General features: G+C 45.4%; 1 protein-coding gene across 6 annotated transcripts in view; it reads left to right on the forward strand.

The window, feature by feature from the left end:
• Positions 1-25,715, forward strand: part of LRWD1 (leucine rich repeats and WD repeat domain containing 1) — a 71,771-nt gene that overhangs the window by 39,011 nt on the left and 7,045 nt on the right. For all 6 annotated transcript variants that reach the window (XM_029612614.1, XM_029612613.1, XM_029612612.1 and 3 more), the window contains 6 exons: positions 7,486-7,869; positions 12,552-12,678; positions 13,089-13,198; positions 16,048-16,255; positions 17,597-17,669; positions 19,125-19,265. In XM_029612614.1, the coding sequence (XP_029468474.1) occupies positions 7,486-7,869; positions 12,552-12,678; positions 13,089-13,198; positions 16,048-16,255; positions 17,597-17,669; positions 19,125-19,265 (1,043 nt within the window). The remainder of the gene's footprint in view (positions 1-7,485; positions 7,870-12,551; positions 12,679-13,088; positions 13,199-16,047; positions 16,256-17,596; positions 17,670-19,124; positions 19,266-25,715) is intronic.

The raw sequence follows: 25,715 nt of genomic DNA on the forward strand, positions 1-25,715 counted from the left end.
GGTTCCCTATATTTCGATCAGGCGGATCGCTTCTGTCTAGTGGCATGGATTTGAACAGCAATGGTTGAGGAGAAAAGGGCTTAGGGCTCGTAAGCAGTTTACGTCGCTGGCCTATGTCCTTGTCTGGAAGGTCTTTGAGAACACTTGCGCGGAATGGGGCGTTTTGGCGCGTTCTCCTTCGGTTTCTATGGTTCTCACTTTCCTTCAACGGGGTTTATCCAAGGGTCTTTCCGTCAGCTCGTTGCGCGTACAGGTTTCTGCCCTCTGTTCCCTCCTGGGTACCATCGAGTGTCGGGCGGTGGCCTCTCATCCAGATGATGTCCGTTTCCTCCGGGGCGCCAAGCTTCTGAAACCACCCATCCAGCCCACTTGTCCTTCGTGGAGTCTAAATTTGGTTCTTCAGGCTCTTTGTTCGGCCCCCTTCGAACCTCTCCATTAGGCTACTCTCAAGGACTTGACGCTCAAGACTGTCTTCCTGGTTGCAATTTGCTCTGCCAAGAGGGTGTCGGAGCTTCAAGCTCTGTCTTGCAGAGAACCTTTCCTGCGGTTCTTGGATTCAGGCGTCTCTCTCAAAACCGTACCTTCTTTCTTGCCGAAGGTTGTTTCCTCCTTTCATGTTAATCAGTCGGTGGAGCTTCCCGCGTTTTCTTCTGAGGAGATCGTGGGCTCCGGGGGCAGTGACCTTCGCTGCCTGGATGTCAGACGCGTTTTGCTGTGTTACCTTCAGGTTATCAATGATTTCCGGGTTTTGGATCATCATTTTGTTCTGTGGAGTGGTCCAAATAAGGGCAAACCTGCTTCTAAGACTACGATCGCTCGGCGGTTGAAGGAAGCGATTTCTTCGGCCTACATCTGCAAGGACCAGGCGGCTCCTGAGGGCTTGAAAGCTCATTCCTTGCGTTCTCAGGCTACTTCTTGGGCGGAGAGTCAGTCGGTCTCTCCACAGGAAATATGCAGGGCAGCTACGTGGAAGTCACTGCATACCTTTGCTTGGCATTACCGCCTTGATGATCAGGCGCCAGTCTTTGGTTCCTTTGGTTGGCAGGTGCCTCGAGCAGGACTGTCTCGGTCCCACCCTGTTTAGGGAAGCTTTGGGACATCCCATGGTCTGGACTCATCCGGGTACGTACAGGGAAAGGAAAATTAGTTCTTACCTGTTAATTTTCATTCCTGTAGTACCACGGATCAGTCCAGACGCCCTCCCGTGTTCTGTCCGCCTAAACTTTTTTCCTGTTTTTGTCCTTCTAGGAGTATTTTGTGTCTCTGCATGTCTCTCTTGGATTTTTATTACAGGCACCAGAAGCATCTTTTACGATGGTCTGGGGTAGTCATGCAAGAGCGTTTTAGTCACACAGTTCATTCAATTGTTCTATTGTTTGATGATTTCTACTAAATTGCTAGTTATTCTGTTACTTGCTTGATCTTATGCCTTTTTCTGCTTTGACAATAGTTATATTGAAGGGCTGCAGGGTAGGCTCTGTCCTGATATAGGATATCCTTTCAGTTTTGGTCTGTCTCCATCTGCTGGACAGGAGGCTTAACCCATGGTCTGGACTGATCCGTGGTACTACAGGAACGAAAATTAACAGGTAAGAACTAATTTTCCTTTCTCTGAAATCTACATTTTCAGTAATATTAACTATATGTTTGAAACAAAACTGCATATCCGTGATGATCAATGTAAAAGCCAAGCCTTCAGAGAAGCCACTCTTCGCTTCAAAGGTCCTAAGCGTTTTTGAGAATGTGGCATACAAAGGCTTTCCTGATCCCCTCTCTAGGAAAAGCTCCTCTAACTTTGACCAATGGTCTAATGAGAAATTGGTAAGACCTGAAACAGTGAGATAATGTCTCACCTGGAGATAAGTGAAGATGTCAGAGTGTGGTAAATTAAATTTCGCTTTCAGTTCTGGAAAGCTGTGTAGAAAATTAGAGTTGGGAGGGAACATATGCTGGATGTGCGTTAATCCTTTCTTGAACTGCTCTATAAAAACCTTATTCTCAACTCCAGGTATGAACTGGGGATTTCCACAGATGACCAAAAATGGAGAGAATTTCCCAGAGATACCCAAATATTTGCAAAGGTGATACCACGCTCGCCTGCAGGAAGAAATGAGTAAATAATGCCTAAAATCAAAGAGGATTTGTGTGGCATCTAGCTGTAATAAAGAAGACAAAGACCAGTTCCCAGACCATTGTTGTAAATGTAGTACAAGAGAAAAATGGGAGGTCCCCAATAGCCAGTCTCCAATTTGCCTTAACATGCAGGTGAGGTTATATCTTTGGAGATCAGGACAATTCAAGCTTCCTTGTGGCATAGGTTTACGCAGATTGGTCAGTGACAGCCTTGCCTTTTTCCCATTCCAACTTAACTGCCTGATACCTTTATTAATGTCCAGTAAATCTGTTCTCTTTAGCTAGATGGGTAGCATCTGTAATAAGTATAACCATTTGGGTATTTCCATCATCTTTATTAATTGGATCCTACCGCTTCTGGAGAGGGAAAGTCAGGACCATTGGTTTAAATGTGCCTTCATTTTCTGAAGTATTGGACCTTACAGTAATTTTATATAGCTACCCGAAGTTTACAGGTATTTTGACTCCAAGGTATTTCATATTTGTACTAATCCATCTGAGCGGGAATTGAGGCCCCCAGCTAATTTTAAGATTGCCATAGACTTCCATGGCTTCGGACTTGTCCCTATTTATTTTAAGGCCTGAAAATTGTCCAAAGAAATCTTGATGGGCCAAGACTTTCAGCAGTGATTTGAAAGGATTTGTCGGAAAGATTAATACGTTGTCTGCAAATGCTGCAACTTTAAAGGAAGTATCTTTAACTTCCAGACCTGTAATGGAGCCATCCTCACTGATTTTCCATAGTAACGGGTTAAGTAAAGCAGGGGGGACAAGGAACATCCTTGAAGTACTCCTCTACGGATAGTAAAAGCTAAGGATTTACCACCATTGGCTAGAATATGGAACATCGGATTATCATATAAAAGAGATATGCTCCGAAAAAAGATAAGGCCAGGAGACTCGATCAAAAGCTTTTTCCGAGTCAAAGCTCACTGTAATAGATGGGACCAAATGATGTTTGCAATAGGCTACAGCTGTAATTAATTTAGTACTATGTGTACCAGCAGTTCGACCCTTTATAAACCCCACCTAAGAGAGAATATAGACGGAAACACTAAACTTAACCTATCATCTAGAATTTTTGCGTAAATTTTTAAGTCACAATTTAATAAGGAAATTGCTCTATATGAGAATGGTTGTGTTGGATTCTTCCCAGGTTTTGCCAGTACTGTTATATAGGCCTTATTGAAATCTCTTGGAAATGTTTCTTTGGACAGAGCATCTGTGTAAAAGAGGCTCATTGGCCCTACAGCTTGATTTTGTAATAATCATACGAGAACCTGTCTAGGCCCGGGGTTTTGCCTTGTTTATTTGTTTGGATAGCATTCAGGATCTCAAAAGATTGAATTGTTCTTTTTAGTATGCCAATTGTTGTTCCGTGGCATGTGGGATGGTCAGATTCCAAAAGAGAAGAATCCTCCTCAACTATGCCCCCAGGGTCTCGCAAATGTCCGTATGCTGAATAGCCGATGTGCTGTGATGGGTCCTCAGTTTTTCTATATAGGTTTTGCCTTGCCAAACCCTCACCATATTGGCAAAAAGCTTACCTGCCTTGTTCCCATATTTGAAAAATGTATGCTTAGAGTATTGGAGCTTCCTATGTGCCCTCTGGTGTAAGCAGGCCTGCAAACTGGCGAGAGTGGAATTGTATTCTAATTTGGTCTCCGCAGATAGTTGCCAAATTTTTTCTTTAGCCAATTTCAATTTGGATTCTAAATATAGGATCGTTCCATTCAGGCGTTTATTTCTACTTTTCAAATATGAGATTATTTCTCTCCTCAGCACAACCTTACTAGTTTCCCAGAATAAACTCGGGGCAGTAGCATGCTGGGAATTATGGGATGCAAATTGCATCCATTTAGATTTTTAAAAAGACTGAAAGTCCTTATCCTGTCTCAAAAAGGACCGGAATCTCCGTAAGCATGCTCCCCTTTCAGTATCTTCTAATGTGATATCTATCCATATGGCGGCGTGGTCGGAGACATTGGCAGTGCCGATTGTTGCAGCACTAATTCGAGGAAATAACTCTTGGCAGCCTAAAACAAAGTCAATCCGTGATAATGTATTAGGGGCTCTAGAAACATGGGTATAATCCTTTTCATCTGGATGCAACACCCTCCATAGATCCAAAGTTTGCAAATTACGGCGCATGAAGGCTATACCCTTCTGTTGATCTAGTCCCCTGCTCCTAGGCGCATATGGGGACCTATCAATCGCAGGGTCATGGATATAGTTAAAATCGCCCGCAATAATTAACCAGCCCTTCCTATATACTGTAAGAAGGTTCACCAGCCCATTAAAGAACTCATAACTGTAAATATTTGGGCTGTATAAATTACACAACATGATGTCTGTACCTTTCAACTTTTCCACCAGGATAGCATATCTACCCTCTGGATCCAAGAATTCCTTTTCTAATTTTAAGGACAAGTTCTTATGGAACAATATTGCTACTCCAGCTTTTTTCCCTACCACAGGGGCATAATAGAACGATCCCATCCATTCACGTCTCAATTTTTTACTGAGAATCCATTAAATGGGTTTCTTGGATGCAAGCTATATCCACTTTGGACCTTTTAAGTGCCTGCAGAACTTTGATTTCTTTTAATAGGACTGCCAAGACCATTGACATTTAAAGAGGCCAAACATATATTATCACCCAAAGGTCATATATCTCACGTTTAGTCCAAGGTCCTCTAAAGTTTGTATGTTGTGGGCCCCCCAGCCTGGACCCACAACATGTGCAAAAGTGCCCCCCTTTCTGCAATAGGTAAATAACCCATCCGTTACTCTGAGACTTGACTCCCCTCTGCTGTCCGCCCAATGAGAACCCTTATAAATATGTAAACTCCTCTCTGCCCCAGTCTCCCTTACCCTGCGCCCCCTTCCCACCCAACTAATCTCATATTCAAAAACTCCTTTATAAGGAGCATGGAGTATGTTCTTTTTTTTTTTAATTTTCTGTTTATTGATTTATTCAATTTGTACAAAGATTATCCTCTTTGCAAAGAAACAAAGAAACATATATTTATGCAAAAACACAGTAAATACTGCTTAACAATAATAAAGAAAACATTTCTCTTATCTGACCTCTAGTAAAACTGACAAGGGGGCTTATGCCAAAATTATGAGGAGATTAAACAAATAATGAATTAGCATGGAGTATGTTCTGAATGTGTGCAGGCACCATCCCCTCAAGAAAGTGCCATCAGAGAAAAGGCAAATGAGACCGCATAAAGGAGAGAGATTGTGTAGTAAAGAAAAAGTAGAAAATTTAGGGACTCATTCAACAGCTGTTCCCTTCTTTCCCGAGTCGTTAACCCTACGAAGATAAGTGGCACCCTCTAGTATTAAAAGACAAATTCATTGAAGCAAAAAGGAGCAACAAGAAATATCGTGAGATGTGAAATAGCAACTGTCCATTCGTTCTCAGTGGTGTGCTCCGTACCACTACCCGTCGCTCATGAGGCAATCGTGGGCCCCTCAAAAACGCCCGAAACACCCCACAGTACGATGACTCTTCATGTGGTTTACGGCAAATTCAACTCCAGGGAACCCATGGAAGGAAATCCTCTCTGGCATAGCCTCTCTCATGTCCTTGGTAAATCTGGGTGCCGACGGTTGGCCATCGTAAAGGCTGCTAATGGACCACAAAACATTATTGGCTGTATTCAACAGAAACAAAAGACAGTCTGTATCATATCCCCCCTCAGCTGTCTCTTCTCCAAGCTGAACGGTCCTAACCTCTTTAGCATGTCCTCATAGGGGAGCTGTTCCATCCCCTTTATCATTTTGGTCACCCTTCACTGTACCTTCTGCAGTGCAACTAAAATATTTTTCAGATGCGGCATCCAGAATTGTGCACACTACTCAAGGTGTAGTCTCACCATGGAGCAATACTGAGGCATTATGACATTTTACGTTTTATTAAGCATTCCCTTCCTAATAATTCCTAACATTCTGTTTGCTTTGTTGACTGCTGCAGCACACTGAGCCGATGATTTCAATGTATTATCCACTATGATGCCTAGATCTTTTTCCTGGGTGGTAGCTCCTAATATGGAGCCTAACATCGTGTGACTACAGCATGGATTATTTTTCCCTATATGCATCACCTTGCACTTATCCAAATTAAATTTAATTTGCCATTTGGACGCCCAATCTTCGAGTCTCCCAAGGTCCTCCTGCAATTTATCACAATCCACATGTGATTTAGCTACTCTGAATAATTTTGTGTCATCTGCAAATCTGATTACCTCACTTGTCATATCCCTTTCCTGATCATTTATAAATATATTGAAAAGCACTGGTCCAAGACAGATCCCTGAGGCACTGTCTCTCTCAGTCCCACTCATACCCAGTAGTCATACACTCTCTATGCCCCTCATCCCTAGCAATCACTGTCTATCAATCTCTCATCCCCAGTATACACTCTAGCTGTGTCTTCCATGCTGCTGACTTCACTCCAGCGTTAGCCAGGTGCAGGAAAATTAAGATCCTGTGGCAGCAGCAGAACCTTTCTTTGTTAGCCAGCAAGAGAACACTGCTAGCCGTAGGCACCTCTCATCCTCGTTGGCCCAAAGTGGAGCAAAATGCCAGCAGAGTAGCAGGACTGTCCCATTTCAGAATCTGGGTTCCAGCAATGACATTTTTGCCTCCTGGCAAATTTCCTTGTATGTGATGCCAAAATGCCTGCAAGCAGTTCAAAATTTGGCCACTGGGCTTTTTGCTGGGACTAGACTTTATGACTAAATAGCACCAGTGTTGCAGTCTTTGCACTGGCTCCACATAGTTTGGAGGGTGCAATTTAAGATCGTAACTGTGATTCACTGTGCTTGAAGCAATGATACCTCAGTGGTAGTTAATCCACTGCTAAACATATATGGGCAGGGAGAGCTTTAAGATCTGCAGGCCGTAATCTGCTGGATGTTGCAAAGGTTAAGCAAGCACATTTGAATGAAACGAGAGAGGTCTTTTTTCTTTGCAAGTCCTATTATCTAGACTAGCCTACTCAACGAAATTGGAGTGTTTCAAAGCAGATGAAAGCATTTCTTTTAAACAGACATATGGATCTAATGGGGAGTGAGAGCTCAATTTTTCATGTTTAGATTTGCAAGTAGCAGTCTGTCATTTGTCTGTATTTAGTTCTTAATTTGACTAAATGGCATTTTATTGTTTTTATTTTCTTTTTATTCTATTTGATGTATGTTAATGGTATTGTTATTATGAATTTATTGTAACCCACATTCTTTGGATTTGAACGGGTTAAACATTTTTTACATAAATAAATCCTGTTTCATCCTCTAACCTTTATTTTAAAAATAGATTCCAGTTTTGTTATTGTTTTTCTAGGTTTTGAGAAGCTCCAGCAAGAGAAAGCACATGTGTGAAGTAGAGTTTTCTCAGGGATCCCCCAGCAAGAAGCCACAAAAAAACCACCATAGCCCTATGCCGGCGTCTCCCATTTCCAGGAGATCTGACCATTTGCAGGCCACCCCCGGGAAGTATAATCGGACGCCAGACAGCCCAAGGGACCGTAACCAAAATGAGAGGGCTGCAAGCATTCAGGACACTCCTAGGAAACGTGAAAGGTCACAGGTCCATACGCATGGCTGGCAGCCAGCAAAAAGATCGCATCAAGATCTAAAAGAAGAAAAGACCCTCCAAGCAGGGGAAGAGCTGCTTGAGGAATGGAAAGGTCTTTCTGCAACGCCTGGGAAGAAGGGCAAAAGTAAGGTAATTGTAGAAAGGAGGATGCTGGGCTCGACAGAGCCTTCTGGTATTCTTTCAGCCTAACTACGTATATAATAGCGCAGACTGCACAGCGTTCACGATGGCCTGTGAGGGTCACAGCCAGGTTTTGTGTTCAAAAATGTAAATCTTGGACCAAATGCATTCAAATGTAGCTCATGAATATTCATGCTAGATACCCTGAACACCAGACCTGTTTTCTGCATTTGCGGACTGGAGTAGTGTAGAAAACATGTATATATTTATTTATTTATTTATTCATTCATTCATTCATTCTTTTAACTGCTCACTCATGGAAAAAAAAAGTGGTCGGTGCGGTGTACAACAATTCCAGAAACCACATATATTAAAATCAGGATACAATTCGATCGACATACAAATCAAATAATTAAAATAAAATCACACTATAACAGCAATAATAAAATCTAAAAATATACCATATTCTGAACTTTCATGGAAAGAGCCACATTTTCCCCTTTTTCTGGAAGAGCACAGCACTCCATCCGTAACTCTTTTGGTGCTGAATTTCACAGTTCGGGTCTCACAATGGAAAAGAGATGCTACCTAACTGCATTTCTTGATATCTCTTTTACTAATGGAATTCTAAATAAGATTTCTGTTGCTGAACGAAGGCATCTCCTTTGCTCTACCAACCATTGTATGTACTTCACCCCTTGTCTTCTAGATCAGTGGTTCTCAACATTTTTCCCATTGTGACACACCTAACAGACCACACTCACATGTGTGACACACTGCTCATTACAATTTACGGCGGAAATAAAAAATAAAGGTCCAGTATTATTTTTATTGTTAAGAATAACACAAGGAAAAGATACATATTCTGTCTGAACAGAAATTGCATAAACGGTAAACATCCCACATCAAAACAGCACCAATTTTCAGAACTTAACGATAACCACCTTACCTAAGAAAAGGCAACACTGAAAATATTACACCAGGCCTTAAGACACCAGTACATCTCCTGTTAAGAAAATGGACCAAGTCAGGCTGTTATAGAGCCCTACACAGAAACTACATGCCAGTAGAAAACCTCACCTGAATCACATGTGCTCACCTAACAAAGAATAATGAGACCAAAACGCATAACTAGAAGCATGCAGACAAAAACTGATTTGGGAACCGCAACAAGCCAGGAAAAAAAGAAATATCACCCATCCTTATAAAACAAATCAAGAAGTATAAAATCAGTAGCAGTAAAACCATACTAACAAAAAGAACAGATTATTTCAAAACTGCGGATGAATGGAATATCCAATAATTTAAAACTCATATCAAAAATTTCTAGATACCAATAAAATATTTCAAAATAGCAGACACAAAGACCCAGTAATGAAAAATAATAAGGGTACAAAAATGTTTTGCTCTGCATACCTGGGAGTGTTTGATATCCAGGTGCCCTGAGATTGTTTTGAATTAGCAGGAGGAGGGGTGGTTTGCTTGGAACTTTCTCCTCTCTCTCACTGGCTCACAATCGCTCACATATACACATGCTTTTTCTCTCTCACTTATACAGGCTCTTAATTACACATTTACACACATGCTGTCTATCTTTTCAGGCTTACACACATAGGCTTCCAATCACACACATACATGCTGTCCTTTTCTCTCACACACAGACTCTCATTCACATGCTTACAAACATGCTCTCTCTCTCTCATTTACACACAGGCTCTCAATCACATACTCACATGCTCCCTCACCTAAACCAGCTCTCAATCACACACAGACACACATGCTCTCTCTCTTTCTCTCATTTACACACAGGCTTTCAATCACATACTCAGATGGTCCCTCATCTAAACCAGCTTTCAACACAGACACACATGGTGTCTCTTTCTCTCTCTTTCACACAGGCTGTCAATCACATACTCACATGCTCCCTCACCTAAACCAGCTCTCAATCACACACAGACACACATGCTCTCTCTCTTTCTCTCATTTACACACAGGCTCTCAATCACATACTCCCGTGCTGCCTCACCTAAACCAGCTCTCAATCACATACATACTCTCTTTCACATGTACAAGCTCTGTCATTCACATGCATGCTATCTCACTCACATGCACACAGGATCTCAAACACACATTTATTTATTTATTTGTTTTATTTATGCAGGTTTTTTCTATACCATTATACAGAAACAAGTTTCTATCACTACGGTGTACATTTCAATTAAAAAAATAAAACATAAAAATATAAATAATTAGAATAAAATTACAAAAACAGGATTAATAAAAATAAATAAGACTAATAAGTAACTACATTCAGTACTAAAAACAGTAAAGGTAAAAAACTAGAAAATATAAAAAGTAGAAGAATCTTTTCATTCGGGGTCAGCTTTAAATGCCTGTTGGAAGCACCATGTTTTTAACTCTTTTCTAAACTTTCTCAAATCCGATTGTAATCTCAGGTTCTGTGGTAAAGTGTTCCAAAATTTCAGTCCTGCGTCTGAGATAGCTCAGTCTCTCACCTCACTTAAATGGACAGATTTCACTGTGGGCACTGTAAGAAAACCCTTGTTTGCGGACCTTAACTCCCTTTGAGGGATATGAAGGATGATTGACCCATTCAACCAGTCAGATTTTTCTCCATATAAGATCTTATGTATAGTACATAACATTTTATGTTTTATTCTAAAAACTACATGCTTGCTCATTCACTCACTCTCCCCCCCCCCCCCCCCCCCCCCCGAACTAGCGGCAGCAGCAGCCTCCTCCACTTCTAACCCTAAAGGCAGCAGCAACCTACTTCATTTTCAGCCCTCGCGGAGCAAGGAGTCCCATCAACCTTGGGGATTGACGTTGTTTTTTGTTTTTCTGCGAGCCGCGCTGCTCATTCCTCAGGCCGTGGCTCTCTTCTGTTCTTCGGGCCGACGCTGCCTGCCCTAGCATGGTCTATTTTTCCCACGCACGCACCCGCTGATTACCACTTCCTCTTGCGGGGGGGTGGGAAGAAGAGACCATGCTGGTGCTGCTGACTCCAGCTCTCCTGCCGCGTTCCACCCAGGCTTTCAGCGTTTTAAGCCCGGGTGGAGGACCTATCTTGCTCGGGTAGAGGGAGCAGCTAGGTCAGCAGGGGACCGGGAAGTGTGGCGACACACCTGCGTGTGCTTGGTGACACACCTGTGTGTGCTTGGCGACACACTGGTGTGTCGCGACACACAGGTTGAGAACCACATGTGTAGACAGATGGACTCCGCATCTCACCCACGACTGTCCAAGAATGGTGCCAAGGAATCGTCTGTGAAGTGAGTATTTTTTCCAAGAGGTTACGGGTAAGCCGTCGCCCAATCACTAGATCAGGGCATCTATAATCTTGCTGAGATTCAGCATTTCTTTGGTTGAGTACAGTTATGGTTATCCATTTTTAATCAAGTTTTAATCAAGTTTTTCAATAGTATGTCCACAATGGCTTTTGAAGAGAATACTGCAGGGCTGAGGTCACTAGGGTGACGTCAGCTTTGAAACCTGACTCCGTCTCCATCTGCTAGCAGGAACGCATATAACCCATTGGTCTTGAGTCCATCTGTCTACACTAAGGAACATGAAATTATCAGGTAAGTAATTTTCCCAATCTAGCCGCTACTTCCCCTATAAACTCTTGAGTTTGTCTACACTACCCATACCAAATCCTGGTGGAAAGTACAATAACAGACCCAAAGCCTGCTTCCCCCCACCTTCAAATACAAATATTCACAATCCTTAATAACACGCTGTGCTATCTGTTCCACCTCCCAACTTTCCTTGTACATAAACGCTACGCCCCTACCCCGACCCTCCTCTCTATTCTGAATACAAATTCTATACCCTCTAGGACACAACTGAGGCAAAACAGCTGCACAGTCAACCGTCAACCATCAAATATGATTCTGTCACAACATTTTCCACAATTAAATCATGAATTAAAAGCCCTTTTTTACACAGCACACAGATCTAGCATTCATATGTATACAATTTACCAATCTCTCCAACCCCTTTCTCCCTTATTTCATTTATTCTTAAAACAGCAGCACTAAAATAATGAAGATCATTCAGTGGGTAGTTCAACAAAATAACTGAAATCCCCTTTTCTCTTCTTTATATTTTGTTTGCAGTGGAGGTATTAGTGTTTAGGTTTTGAAACCTCTTCTTACTTGGTCACACCCACCGTTATGAATCAAAATAAACCTGGGGCGCTGCTGTGTTGGCTTTCATCAGAACCCCCCACCCTCATTCCGACAATACAGATGTGTGGAAAACCAAACAGCCGGAAAATGGACTTGGGAGAAAGAGTTCAAAAGAACAAAAAAGAGAGGAGGTGCTTGTAGTATGGGGTGCATAATTGGGCTGGCCTAAGACCCGGGTTAATGTGTGCAAACATATATCTTGCATATTCATTAGGGATAGCACGGGATAGGGGGTTGCGGCAAAGGGCAAGGACTAGTTTGAGAAGCATCGTGGGATTAGGCTGTTGGTGTGGTGCCGTCCATGCCTTCAGCTTGTCCTTGGCAGTGTTGTCTCCTCTCCTGGGCGTGGGGGCCGGGGGGAGGATGCCCCCAGCATGTGAGGAACAGGAATATTTCACTTCCAAGCTATTCCTTGTTGGTGCTTGGTTGGGCCCCATTTCTCCAGTGACCTTCCTTGCCTTGTTTTTCTGTCTTTTGCAGGAGGTGGTACACCTAGAACCACACCATTTTCTCCAGTGTCACAGCAGAGAAAACAGCTGTGAGGATTTTAAGACCCAGCTCTGGGCCTGCGCCTTCCAGCCACACTTAGAGGATGCCTCTGGCAAAGGTGAGCAGCTGAGGCATCAAGTTAAAGCAGCTCTTCTGGCACGCATCGCTGTATGTGGTGATGCTCCAGGCTTTCGGAGGTAAAAATGCCCACTTAAAAAGTGCGTGGGGGGGGGGGGGGAAGACAGTGGAAGAGCCAGTGCAGGAGGGAAGTGCACGCTCATCGTGTCCCTGCGCAGCTGGCCCTCATTCCCACTGCTTCTCTGGTCTCTGCCCCTCTACAGTCACTCGTCCTCTTGTGACTGAACTGGGACAGAAAGCTGCTGTTACAGTGTATTACTGGCATGTGTCATCCCAGTCCAAATCCAAGAGTTGCAGGAATCCTCTTGACTCTTCCAATCCCCCCTTTCTTCCCCAGTACTGATGGGCTACGCTGCTGGGGAGGTTACCTGAACTTTTTCTTCTTTTAAGAATCTAGCGAAAGATTATTCGCAACTGTGGCAACATGTGGTGGAGACTCTGTCTGCGTAATCGACTGCGAGACCGGAAAAGTGCTGAAAAAGTACAAAGTAGCCGGAGAGGTGAGGTGTTTTTTTTTTAACGATTTCCCAGCAGATCCTCGATTTTGATGTGTACCCAGGAGAAGATGAGCGAAGACTGTTCTTCCAGCGCTTGTGGCATGACAGCAGCATAGAGCTGGGGGGTGCGATGCCCACAACATCCTAACCCCTCAGTCAGTAGGGGGTCTGTTTGGATGGTGATCAGTAGGCTCTCATCACGTTCCACGGGCGAGGCACTGTGATAGCGCTGTCTTGAGTGTACTATCAGTGACCCTCTCCCGTGCATGGATCCCCCTCCCCACCCCACCTGGCTTAAAAAAGGTGAAGGCAAGGGCGTGTCTTATTTGCAAACCGCTGGACTGGGTCTGGCAGCACTGTAGGGGCGATAGCTGTGTGCTCCCATTCTCTCTCTCTCTCTTTCTCTCTACGAATTTCTGGATGATCTTTTGCCATGTGTAGTTTTGAAATAATTTACAAGAAATATTTTAAGGAAATGCACTCAGAAAGCAAAGTGGGGGACCCTCCCGGGGCGAGAGCCCTCTTTCATGGAGCCGTCCGCGGCCGTTAGTGAACAGAAATGAATGTTACGCTTAGAGGACAAGAACGCAGAGAATGCATTTCCTTTTCTGCTTCCTGCGGTTCCAGCCAATTGGAAATCAGCTGCTGTGAAGATGGTCTTCTGATTGGTTGGTTTGTATTGCAGAATTTGGCTGGCAGGGGGGGGGAGGGAAGCCGCATTTTATCAGATTTGTTTTACAGTTTAAATTCTTGTATTTCTTTCCTAATTTTTAAATTAAATGAAGTCTGCAGAGCTCTTCAGTTGACCTGCACTGATGTCTCAAGGATTTTGTCTGTCTGTAACATAGCAGAAGACCAACTGGCCAGTCCAGTCTGCCCAGTTATTACTGTTCAGACTGCTAAAGACATATCCCACTGCCAGCCATGACTTCTTGTGGGATGTCTTTCCTTATCCAGAACAATTTTTGTTTTCTTCGTCATTGATTCTCTACCAGCTTGGGCATTAAGATCCCATTTTAAATCCAGCACCCATCTCCTCCCACCCCCCTCCTGCACCATGTCTGACCTCCCAAGCTTTGAATAATCTAAATAGCTATCAAAAGTAGCAAGGTTGTTGCCCGAACATTCAGCCTTCTAGGTTCCCATGAACTTGCTAGACAGTATGAGCTCAATATTCAAAGCGATCTACCTGGCTAGGTAAGGACTTAGCTGGTTAGATCAAAGCTTTTGAAAATTGACCAGGTTAACCACTATAGTTAGCCTCCTGGAAGTCCATATTCAAAGGGTTTTGTCTGGGTAACCCTGAGACTTGAAATTCCCACCCTGCCGACTGGCTGAATTTTACCCACTAAAAAGAGGGCGAGCAAGTGCATAGTCTAAATTTAGCTGCGTATCACTGAGAATGAGCACTGTTGGGTTAATCTTGCCTGGGTAGGTCGCTGTCTTACAGTTACCCTGATGTATTCTGCTGGATACTTACCGCTAAAGGTAACTTCCCATGCATTGCGATGCTGACGTTTTGACCTCCTGTATTTCCCAAGGCAGCTACTTTTCGCCATTCAAATTCTGGGCAGGCCTGGGGTGGGGGTTAGGGTAGAGGGAGAAAAGCTAGCACTGATTTTGAGCGCCAGCCACCCAACTTGGCCAGCCAAATTTAGGCACTACAATAGCAGTCCAGAATTTGTGAAGCCACCTTCTCTCCTTCTCTTTGAACAAAATAAAATTCTCCCACACAGCCAGACTCCTTCCCTCCAAGCTCCAAAAGATACATCCCGCTATGGCCAGTTTCCCTCTCCCTCCCCATTCTGTAAATATTTTTTAAAAGCCCCCCTCTCTCCCGCAGCCAACTTTACTCCCCCCCCTCCATGGCTCTTTTTTTTATTTTTTAAAAGCCCACATGGCTGGCTTTGCTCTCCCTCCCCCCCTTCCCATTCTGTAAATGAAAAAAAAAAAAAAGCAAAATACAGCCACACCTGTTCCCTGCATTCACCCTTGTCAGCCTCCTGTAAACAGCCCTTCTCCGTTACCCCATCCGTTTTAAAGAGCGTGTGCTCGTGAGGTGATCCCATCTGCTCTGAAATGCTGCTGGTGACTGAGTACGCAGCTTCACCGAGCAAAGAATCAGTCAAGTGAGCTCCCTGACAGAAAAATGGATTTTCCTTAATGTAAAACTCCTGAGCCAGCTCGGTGGCAAGTGCTGGACATGGATTCAGTTCCCAGGCCTGGACTCTGCTGTTCAGGCTGCCCAGGGCTGGGGATGCAGAGGTGGCATTTATAGCCCCTCCCCCCCCTCCCCAAGGTGGTGCTGGGCTGAGTTGGGAGAGGGATGTAAAAATAGAGGGCAAAAACCCCCCAGGTGGTTGTGAATGAGAGCACCAGATGCCAGCCCTGGTTCCGACTGAGTTTTAAGTCCAAAGGAGGAAGAAGAAACTACTGAGTCACACCTCATTTTGGATACTTCCTTGTAAACCGATGTGATATAACTTGAGTTATGAATGCCGGTATAGAAAATAAATAAATAAGGTTTGTTAGCTGTGTGGCACCATCATGTACATCTTCCTGTGCAAGATATTTCCCAGATTTAGTACTTGTATGTAATCCGCTTTGAAGTGCCTGAGAGGCGGAATATAAATGAAATAAATTGCATTGAATCGAATCGAAGGACCCTCTTCACTAATAAAACAGGGGAGGCTGAATGATGTGCTCAGGGTGACACTGTGAATGGAAAGGAGAAGGGAGCTCGTAGGTCACTGTTGGCCCCAGGTCTTTTCTGTTCTACTCTGTGCAAACCTTGGGCTTAAGCTGGTCAGCTGGCTTCTAGTCTCATGTGTGTGTTGTGTGTCTTTTGGCAGGAGTTTTTCAGCGTGGCCTGGACCTGCCTAGCCATGGTGGATATGGAGGGGCGGAGAAGGAAGTTTAGTGTCCTGGCAGCCGCTGGGAGGCGCGGGACTGTGAAGCTGATGCACGTGAAGGCAAACCTCTGCTACGGGGAGATAAAAGCCCACAAAAAGCCCATCTCGGTCCTCTGCTTCAGCCCGACACAGGAGACATTCCTCTTCAGTAGGTGCTGGCGCCATTTTCAAACTCGCCCTGCCGTCATACCAGCGCCCCAGCCCTCAGGCTGCGGGAACATTTACCCGGGGTAGCACAGCGTGCTGACCACTGAACGAAAGCCTCAGTGGTTGAAATGTCGCCACTGGACATATGATGAAAGCCCTGTGGTTAATGTGGAACAAGCTGCCATACCTGCTCTGATGCATTTCCATAGGATAATGCTAGCGCATTCTGTGGGAACTGGATTTAATAATTGTTACAGGAGAGTATCTCTTAGGGTAATAAAAGCAGTCCCTTACCCTGTCCTGGATCAAGAGAACAGGGGGGCGGTGGAACATGCAGGCTTAATCCTTTTTGGCCCCAGACTTCATGCAGGGTGAAATAGAGAACTCAGTAAGTGTTCCATGAATTGGTGAGGGCTTACTGTTAGCAATGGTGGTAGCCCGCTGCAGCGCTAGACTCGCTTTACTTCATCCTGTCTTTGAGTGCTATGGCACCTGCAAGGTTTGTGCTGCAATCTTTCTGCAACTTTTAACTCTTATAACAGTGCATTTTCTAGCAAAGTCAGTCCGAGAACAGCACACATCTTAAGCTATTGTGTACTGTTTCACTCTGCAGTAACTTTAAAAGGATAAAGTGTCACAGAGTAACTATATGGCAGTTTCTCTTTATTTTTAATACTTTATTTTTGAATAAAAATGATAATGCCATAATAACCTGTACAGAATTTCCTCTAAATTCCACTGTGGTTATGACATGTTTGAAACCCCTAACAACAGTGCTAAATTATGGGAGATGTGTTGTCAATTATATCAATAGGAGTTGCATTAGGCGTCATTTGGAAGGATGTGTGTATCATTTGTTGTTCTACCTGGTTCTTTTGTGTCTGAGAGTAATCACAGGTTTACATTTGTGTGTATGTGTCTATACTAGGGTTGCTAACTCACTAAAACAAATGCAATATGGGTATAAAAATAATTTTATGTTGGTAAAAACTTCCTGTGTGACGGGGCCTGTCTCTGGTGCCATGGGCAATAGGCCCTGTGAGGCTGCAGTGCTCAGGAGATGGAAAACTAATATTTTGGTGCGCAAAGGATTGAATGTTGGCACAGTAAGTCTAGCTGTGCACAAAATGGTGATGGTAAATAGTGTGTCAGTAAAAATCTGGCAATCAGTGTAGAAAAAAAAAAAAGGTCATGAATTGGCAACCCCGGTCTCTACACTACTTTCAAATCACTTTGGTGATGGGGAATGTTCTTGGAAGCTGTTCAAAGGGAATGAGCATCCTCCCTTTAAAAAGCGTTTGCTTGCTGCAATTGAGTAACAGCGCATCGTTTCTGTCATCAGCTGGATCGTACGACAAGAGAATCATCTTGTGGAATATCGGAGTTCCAGACAGTGACTACAACTTCAAAGCCAGGTAGGAGTTCATCAAAGAGACGCAGCATGAAATGAGCAGATATTGTCCTGGCATACACACTACAGGGTTTCCCAGACCCTGCCCTCCGGAGAGTGTCGCAGGCTGAAACATGGTACGCAGGCCTTCTTTCATTTTCGGTAGCTTTTGCTGCTGCCTGGCATCTGTGATCTTGGTCACCTTTCTCTGGGAAGATGAGGAAAGTTGCCATAAAATTTGAACCCTGCCAAGATGGTTTCAACTCCTTGTATAATTTTTTTTTTAATTTAATAAAACCGAGTTTCAAACATGTAGGGTCAAGCATTTGAGGTGCAGAAATCCAAGGGAACACTATTGGGGGGAGGGAGTTCGATATTGTTGTCCACCAAGCAGGAATGAGGCCTTGGATTGGTCATAGCTGGTGATCTGATGGTAGCAAAGCCGTACAACAAGGTCGTGCCCAGAACTGGAGGGACTATTGGCATGCACAGGAAGAGGGATAAATAGTTAAGTGATTTTGCCATTGTTGGCGAGATCGCACCTGGAGCATGGGGCCAGCTGTGAAAGCCGTACCCCAAAAAGATAGAGACAGAGTGGAAACAGTCCAGAAAAGGGCTACCAAAATGGTGTAGGATCTGCCCGAAAAACCCTATGAGAGGAGACTTAAGGACCTGTAGGTATATATACCCTAGGGGAGAGAGAGGAAGGGGGATGTGATAGAGACTTTCAGATACTGCAAAGGTATAAATAATGCACAAGAGGCAAACCTTTTTCCAGGGAATGGAAATTTAGGGCAAGAGATCATGGTATAAGGTGTCAAGAGGGTAGAAAATGCTGCTTCACGGAAAGGGTGGTGGATGCATAGAACAGCTGCCAAGGGAAGGTGGTGGAGGTGGAAGTGGAATTATAAAGACACAGGTTAAGCACAGAGGATCCTTCATTGCAAGGACATGAAGGGAAAGCCAGAGATCAGCTGGGATCTGTGGCATTGCACCAGGAAATACATTGGCTAGGTTAGGCTGCTTATTCTAGGGATAAGCAGCATGGAATCTCTCTACCCCTTGGGATCCTGCCAGGTACTTGTGACCTGACTTGACCACAGTTGGAAACAGGATACTGGACTTGATGGACCTTTGATCTGACCCAGGATGGTATATCTTATGTTCTTACACAGGCCTTATCCTTATCTGCCATCAGATTTTGTTTTTCTCTAAACTTTTTAAAAAACGCTGAGTGACACAAATATCGTCTGTCCAGCCAGCAGCAGAGCGTGTGCTAAGTTACTAGAGCTCAGGTTTCTGACAGGGCAGCATAGGTTGCTCGGGAGTCTTGGTTTTCCTGCCCCTGAATGTCCCAGGAGCAGTCCTTGGGAGAAAAATAAGAGTTGTTTGGAATACTGGTATCGAATGCCCAATCTGACGGACATTCCTAGGTCCCGTGGTCAGGACCGTGACTCTCTTTTCTCGTTTCATTTGCTAGTCAGCTGCTGACACTGGAGACCAGCTCCGTTCCTTTACGGCTGAGCCTGGTACCAGCATGCCCGGACCACTACCTGCTAGGCGCCTGCGAGGATGGCTGCTTCGCCTGGGACATCAGACTCAACAAACAAGAGGGCAGAAGGTATGCCGGAGCTCTTTTGTTCTAACGAGTCCTGTCCCGATGTCCACCCTAGACTTGTCCAGCAGTGGGAGAGTGGGATGTTAGATTCCCAGACATGTGAATCAGTCTGTGATTCTGTTACGTTGTTAAATCCTTTTATTAATGTATTCTGAGTAAGTCTCTGAGAGGTTACTGTGTATGTGTGCACTTTGTAAATCTTAAAAAAAAAAAAAAAAGTTTAATTATAGAGCTGATTAAGAATACAAATAGAATGTTCCTGGCACTTGCCTCTTAAGTTTTGGCTATCAGCTTGCTGGCTGTAGTGGGTAGGAAAATTGGTGGTTCCCTGTATGTACTCGGATCAGTCCAGACTGCTGGGTTTTGCCTCCGATCCAGCAGCTGGAGATAGAGAAAAACTTGAAGAGCACCTTCTCTTAATACGGTGTGCCACTCTCTTTCTCTGTCTCCAGCCAGATGGAGGTGGCAGAATCTGCAGTCCTGATCTTTGATTACTAAAAGAGAAACAAAAAGAGGGCGGGGGGGGGGGGGGCGTTCTACCTTTCTTAGCCAGTGCTTGATCAAGCAGGACAATTAAAAAAAAAAAAAAAAAAAGAAAGAAGATGATAAGGAGTGCCATTCCTCCCAGGGGGTAGGCAGGTCCTGGTGGGACAATCCCCCCTGGTTGCAGGCAGATCAGAGTAGGAGTTAGAGGCTCTATCAGCTAGCTCCATTGCCTGGTGAAACACTTGGGGGGAGTACCGGTGGTCTGGTCCCTCCCCCTTGTAAATCCTGTTTCCTCTGGTAAGGCCATTTAAAAAAAAAGTTAAAAGTCGGCGAGCCATTTTTATTTTCGGCGCGGCTGCCTGCTGGCTCTGCAAGCTCGCTGCTGCTTCAATCCTCCCAAGCTCCGGCAGCAGTTTTTGGGGTTTTTCTTTCCCTCATGCGCCTCTCAACTCGCTGGCCTTGCCGCATGTGTCGTGATGCACGGCCTGCGGTGAGCCGGCTATGCGGCTCTCCCGTGACAGCCTCTGATCTCAATGCCTCCCCGGCTGGGAGGGTCCATTGAGTGCGATGGGGAGACCTTCAGCTAGGTCCCGTGGTGCAGGTAAGCAGCTGAATGATCGGAGGAATCTGACTGACCCGTTCCTGCTGAGTGCGGGAACGGCGGTCATCTTAGATTCCTTTGCTGCCGCAGCAACTCAAGCAGCGGGGGGAGGGGACCTCCTGCCTCAACTTTCTCCTCCCAACTTGAGCCCTGGGAGTCCTCAGGGCTCATTGCTAGACTCCCCCAATGACTTGAAGGATCAGCCCCTTTTTACTGCGGACGTTGTGCTGTTAATGCACAAAGCTTATATGGCTAGCATGTCCCAGCAGGGCGAAACAGGAGTGCATACTCTGACTGAAGAGCCCCCACCTCGGAAAGTTCCCAGGTGGTTGGATCAGCAGGGTGCTATTAGGATTCGGAAGATCCAAAGTCTCTCGCCTCGAAGGGATCAGGGAGCTCTTGTCTTGGGGGCCTCAGACCCAGTGGATCTCCCGGTCCTGGACCCTCCCCCGGCTCCTTCTCCCTTCATTGGTTTGGATCAGAACGAGCCCGTTCCGGTGGAAGGTGATGACCCAAGAGTAGTTCATTTGTTCCAGAGAGATGAGCTAGATTTGCTGATTCCGCATGACCTGGCCAAGGAGGTCCCGGGTCACGACACAGTGGACCCTGTCCTGGCAGGCTTGCATGGTCCGGCTAGAACCTTTCCTTTTCATCCGATGCTCCTGCAACTTATGTTCTGAGAGTGGGATACTCCAGAGGCAAGTCTGCGAGTGGGGCAAGCAATGGACAAGCTCTATCCACTGCCTGAGAACTCCTTAGGTTCTGAAGGTGGATGCTTCTGTGTCGGCTGTCACCAAAAGGACAACTATTCCGTTGGCAGGAGCAGCGGCTCTTAAAGATCTCCAGGACAGGAAGCTCGAAGTCCATCTCAAAAGAATGTTCGAGGTATCGGCACTTGGTGTCAGGGCGGCTGTCTGTAGCAGTCTGATGCAGCGAGTGAGCCTGAGGTGGGTTCAACAGCTCCTCAGTGCTAGGGATCTCTCTCCTCAGGAAGCAGAGCATTTAGAGGCGGCAGTGGCATATGGCACAGATGCTTTATATGATCTCCGAACCTCGTCCCGGACCATGGTGTCAGCAGTTTCGACCAGGAGGCTCCTGTGGCTCCGCAACTGGTCAGCTGATGTCTCTTCAAAGTCTCAGCTTGGGGCACTCCCTTTTAAGGGCAAGTTCCTATTTGGAGAGGATTTGGAACAGCTGATAAAGTCCTGAGGAGAGAATAAGGTACATAAGCTCCTTGAAGACAAGCCTAGGGGACCCAGGAATTTCTTTCCTCCCGCTCTCATTTTCGGGGTCAGAGATGCTTTCATCAGAAAAGGGCTCCTTCCTTTGGTCAAAAGCAGCCGTCCAGGAGATCTCAAGCTTGGTCTCACTCCTTTTAGGGGTACAGACTGAACCGCGACAGGGTCAATCAGGGGTCTTTGGGATCTAAGTTCTCCCAATGAGATAGCGCCGACCCATTCCTCTGTTCCAGTCATAGGGGGACGGCTCTCCCTATATTAGGAGGAGTGTGTCAAAATAACGTTGGACCAGTGGGTTCTAAGCATCATAGAACACGGTTACGCTTTAGAATTTACTCGGCTTCTGCGAGACCTGTTTTTGATATCTCCCTGCGGATCCCTGGAGAATTGGCAGATAGTGAGTCAGACCCTTCGCCGGCTGGAAGATCTTGGGGCCATCATTCCGGTTCCCCCGGATGAGTGCAGGACCAGGAGATACTCGCATCTATTTCATGGTACCCAGAAAGGAAGGCTCTTTCCATTCAATTCTCGACCTAAAGAGGGTGAACAAAGCTCTCAAAGTGCCACATTTTTGTATGGAGACTCTGCGCTTGGTCATTGCGGCGGTGTGCGCCAGAGAATTCTTGGCTTCCCTGGATCTAACAGAGGCATATCTGCATGTCGGAATCCGCAAGAATCATGAAAGATTTCTGGTTCATGGTCCTCGGGAGGCGTTATCAGTTTTGGGCCCTCCCATTCGGTTTGGCAACCGCTCCCCGTACCTTCACCAAGGTGATGGTGATGGTGGTGGTGGCAGCAGCCCTCCGGTGGGAGGGGGTACTGGTTCACCCATATCTGGATGACTGGCTCATTCGAGCGAAGTCTGAGGATCTCTGCAGGCTAGTGATACGCAAAGTATTACATCGCCTGCGCTCCCTCAGTTCGGTCATCAATCATCCCAAGAACCATCTGCTTCCTTCCCAGGTCCTGGACTTCTTGGGAGCGCAATTCGATACCCGAGTCGGTAAAGTCTTCCTCATGCAGGAACGGATTGTCAAGCTGAATTCTCAAGTTCAACATCTCTTGTCACTGCCAGTACCCAGGGTCTGGAATTACTTGCAGGTTCTTGGCTCTATGGCATCCACTCTGGAATTAGTCCCCTGGGCTTTTGCTCATATGAGGCCTTTACAGAGAGCTTTGCTTTTCCGCTGGGATCCGATGTCGGAAGAATGCTAGGTTCCTTTGCCACTCACAGAGTCCGCCAGATCCAGTCTTGGTTGGTGGCTTGTCCTTGACCACTTGAAGTGAGACGTGTACCTGGCGGTCCCTCAGTGGGTGATTGTAACAACGGTCGCCAGTCTCTCTGGTTGGGGTGCATGTACTAATCTCAGTCGGCCCAGGGCCAGTGGTCGCTGGAGGAGGCGCAATGGTCTGGAAACAAGAGTGGTGTGCTTTGCATGGTGGAGGTTTCTTCCTCTCGTCCACCATCGGGCAATACGAGTCTTGTCAGACAATGCGACGACGGTTGCCTAATTCAACCGTCAAGGCGGAACAAAGAATCGTCCGGTAGCCTTAGAAATGGAGAAGTTGATGGCCTGGTCAGAATGACATCTAGCCCTGTTGGCGGACTCTCACATAGCTAGGGTCGACAGTGTGCAAGCGGACTTTCTAAGCTGTCAGCGTCTGGACCCTGGAGAGTGGGAGTTAACCTTGGAAGCAATGTCACTCATCTCTGGCCGGTGGGGCACTCCCCATTTGGACTTGATGGCAACTCAGAAAAATGCAAAGGCACCATGCTTCTTCAGTTGCAGAAGGGAACATGGGGCAGAAGGGGTAGATGCCCTAGTCCTTCCTTGGCCCTGCGATGTTCTGCTCTACGTGTTTCCCCCATGGCCTCTCGTAGGCAGGATTCTAGAATAGAAACTCACCCAGGGATGGTTATCCTCATAGCTCCGGAGTGGCCCCGGAGACAATGGTTTGCGGAGCTAGTCAACCTGGCTGTGGACGGTCCTCTGCACCTAAGTCATCTTCCAAACCTGCTGCGTCGGTGTCAGGTATTTTTAGACAGGCAGATCACTTTTGTCTAGTGGCCTGGCTTATGAGAGGAGGCAATTGAGAAAGAAAGGATATCCTGAGGATGTCATATCAACTCTCTTACGGGCGCGGAAGGCCTCTACTTCTCTAACTTATGTCCGGGAATGGAAAGTCTTCGATTTTGGAGTGGCGAGCAAAGGGTCCTTCCTCATCAGGCTTCGGTACCACAGACCCTTGCATTTCTACAGAAGGGACTCAGCAAGGGGTTATCCTTTAGTTCCCTCCGGGTGCAAGTTGCAGCTTTGGGATGTCTTAGAGGCAAGATTGAAGGGGCGTCTCTGGCAGCACACCCTGATGTGGTACATTTTCAGAGAGGGGCGAAGCACTTGAACACTCTGGTCTGTTCCATTTGTCCTTCTTGGAGTCTCAATTTGGTGCTCCGGGTGTTATGTGAACCTCCTTTTGAGCCCCTCAAGAAGGCTACCTTGAAGGATTTAACCCTCAAGACAGTGTTTTTGGTGGCTGTCTGATCCGCTAGGAGGGTCTCTGAGATACAAGCCCTTTCCTGTTGGGAACCTTTTCTACGGTTTCGGACGGTCTAAAAGCTCATTCGATCTGGTCACAAGCTGCTTCCTGGGCAGAGAGACAGTTGGTATCACCGCAAGAAATCTGCAGAGCAGCGACTTGGAAGTCTCTGCACACTTTTGCCAGACATTATCATTTGGACGCCCAGGCACCGGATGTCGATGGTTTTGGGAGTAGTGTCATTCGAGCGGGACTCACCAGGTCCCACCCCAGTTAGGGAAGCATAGGTACATCCCAGCAGTCTAGATTGATCTGGATACATACAGGGAAAGGAAAACTGGTTCTCACCTGATAATTTTCATTCCTGTAGTACCATGGATCAGTCCAGACGCCCACCCATTGGGGAGGTCTTCAGTGTTGGGAGTCCGCTCAGTTTTTTCTATTCAAGGTGACTTCTGTCTGATTTCCTAAATACAGCAGATTACAGAATACTCCTTACATGTACATAGTTTGGTGTTATTCTTGTCCTTGTTTGATCTAACCATTGGTTTTAAATTGGTTGTTCTGCTTTGGTGCTGTTTATACTGAAGGGACGCAGGTGGCACACCGTATTAAGAGGGGGTGCTTTTCAAGTTTTTCTCTTTCTCCATCTGCTGGAAAGAAGGCAAAACCCAGCAGTCTGGACTGATCCGTGGTACTACAGGAACGAAAATTAGCAGGTAAGAACCAATTTACTTTATTTTGTCATAGAATACACAGCACATTTATTTATAAGTATAGAGGTTTAACTTACAAGTCTGAGAATAAGCAATAAAAGCATATAAGATTAGAGTTTGCATTAAAGAATATATACAATGATACTTCCCCTCACAGTTTCCAATGTGAGTCTTATATATCGCTGGAAAGATGGAAACCCAGTGCTGGAAAATCAGGAGCAGTTCATCAGGCACTTCATTAACCACCGTAATGTCCAACAAGCTTTTCCTCTGATCTGTTCTTTCTCTGATTTCAAACAGTTAGCTTGAAGTTGGCCTTATTATGTTGATTCTGCTGACCTTTGTCCTAGTTTCAGTTTTTCTCTGGGCTATTCCTATGTGCTCTTGAGGCCCCAACACTCTGTCCTTATCACATCAGCAAACTGTTAGGTGTGGCTAAGTTGCTGCGGTCCTTTTCACCCTGATATTTGCATGGTTAGCCTCATGAGTAACTGCTGATCTCAAGCCTTGTTACAAGCAAATACGGCATATGCATTCTCAGAACTTTTAGGCCTTATATCAAATAATTACACTAGTAATATTAGTGATTCTCTGCTCCACTAATTTATATCATGGTTCAGAGTTCTTCATGAAATCTAAAATAACTCCTTAAAATAATTTCCCACACTGGCTTACTAGCTGTACCGGTTTGATAAGTATATTCAGGTGGGGAGAGGAGGGGAATTTTCAAATATCCCACTTAAGAAAGGCTGCAAAAACATTCCCAGCTGATACCAGTTTTCAAAGCGGATTTGCACACGTCAGTCCGATTTTGCAAATTATCCCACTAAATCTACCTGCACGAGTTACAACTGCTGTTATGCAGCAAATTTTT

This window comes from Rhinatrema bivittatum, chromosome 8 (genome assembly GCF_901001135.1).
Source record: "Rhinatrema bivittatum chromosome 8, aRhiBiv1.1, whole genome shotgun sequence".
Classification (NCBI taxonomy): Eukaryota; Metazoa; Chordata; class Amphibia; order Gymnophiona; family Rhinatrematidae; genus Rhinatrema; species Rhinatrema bivittatum.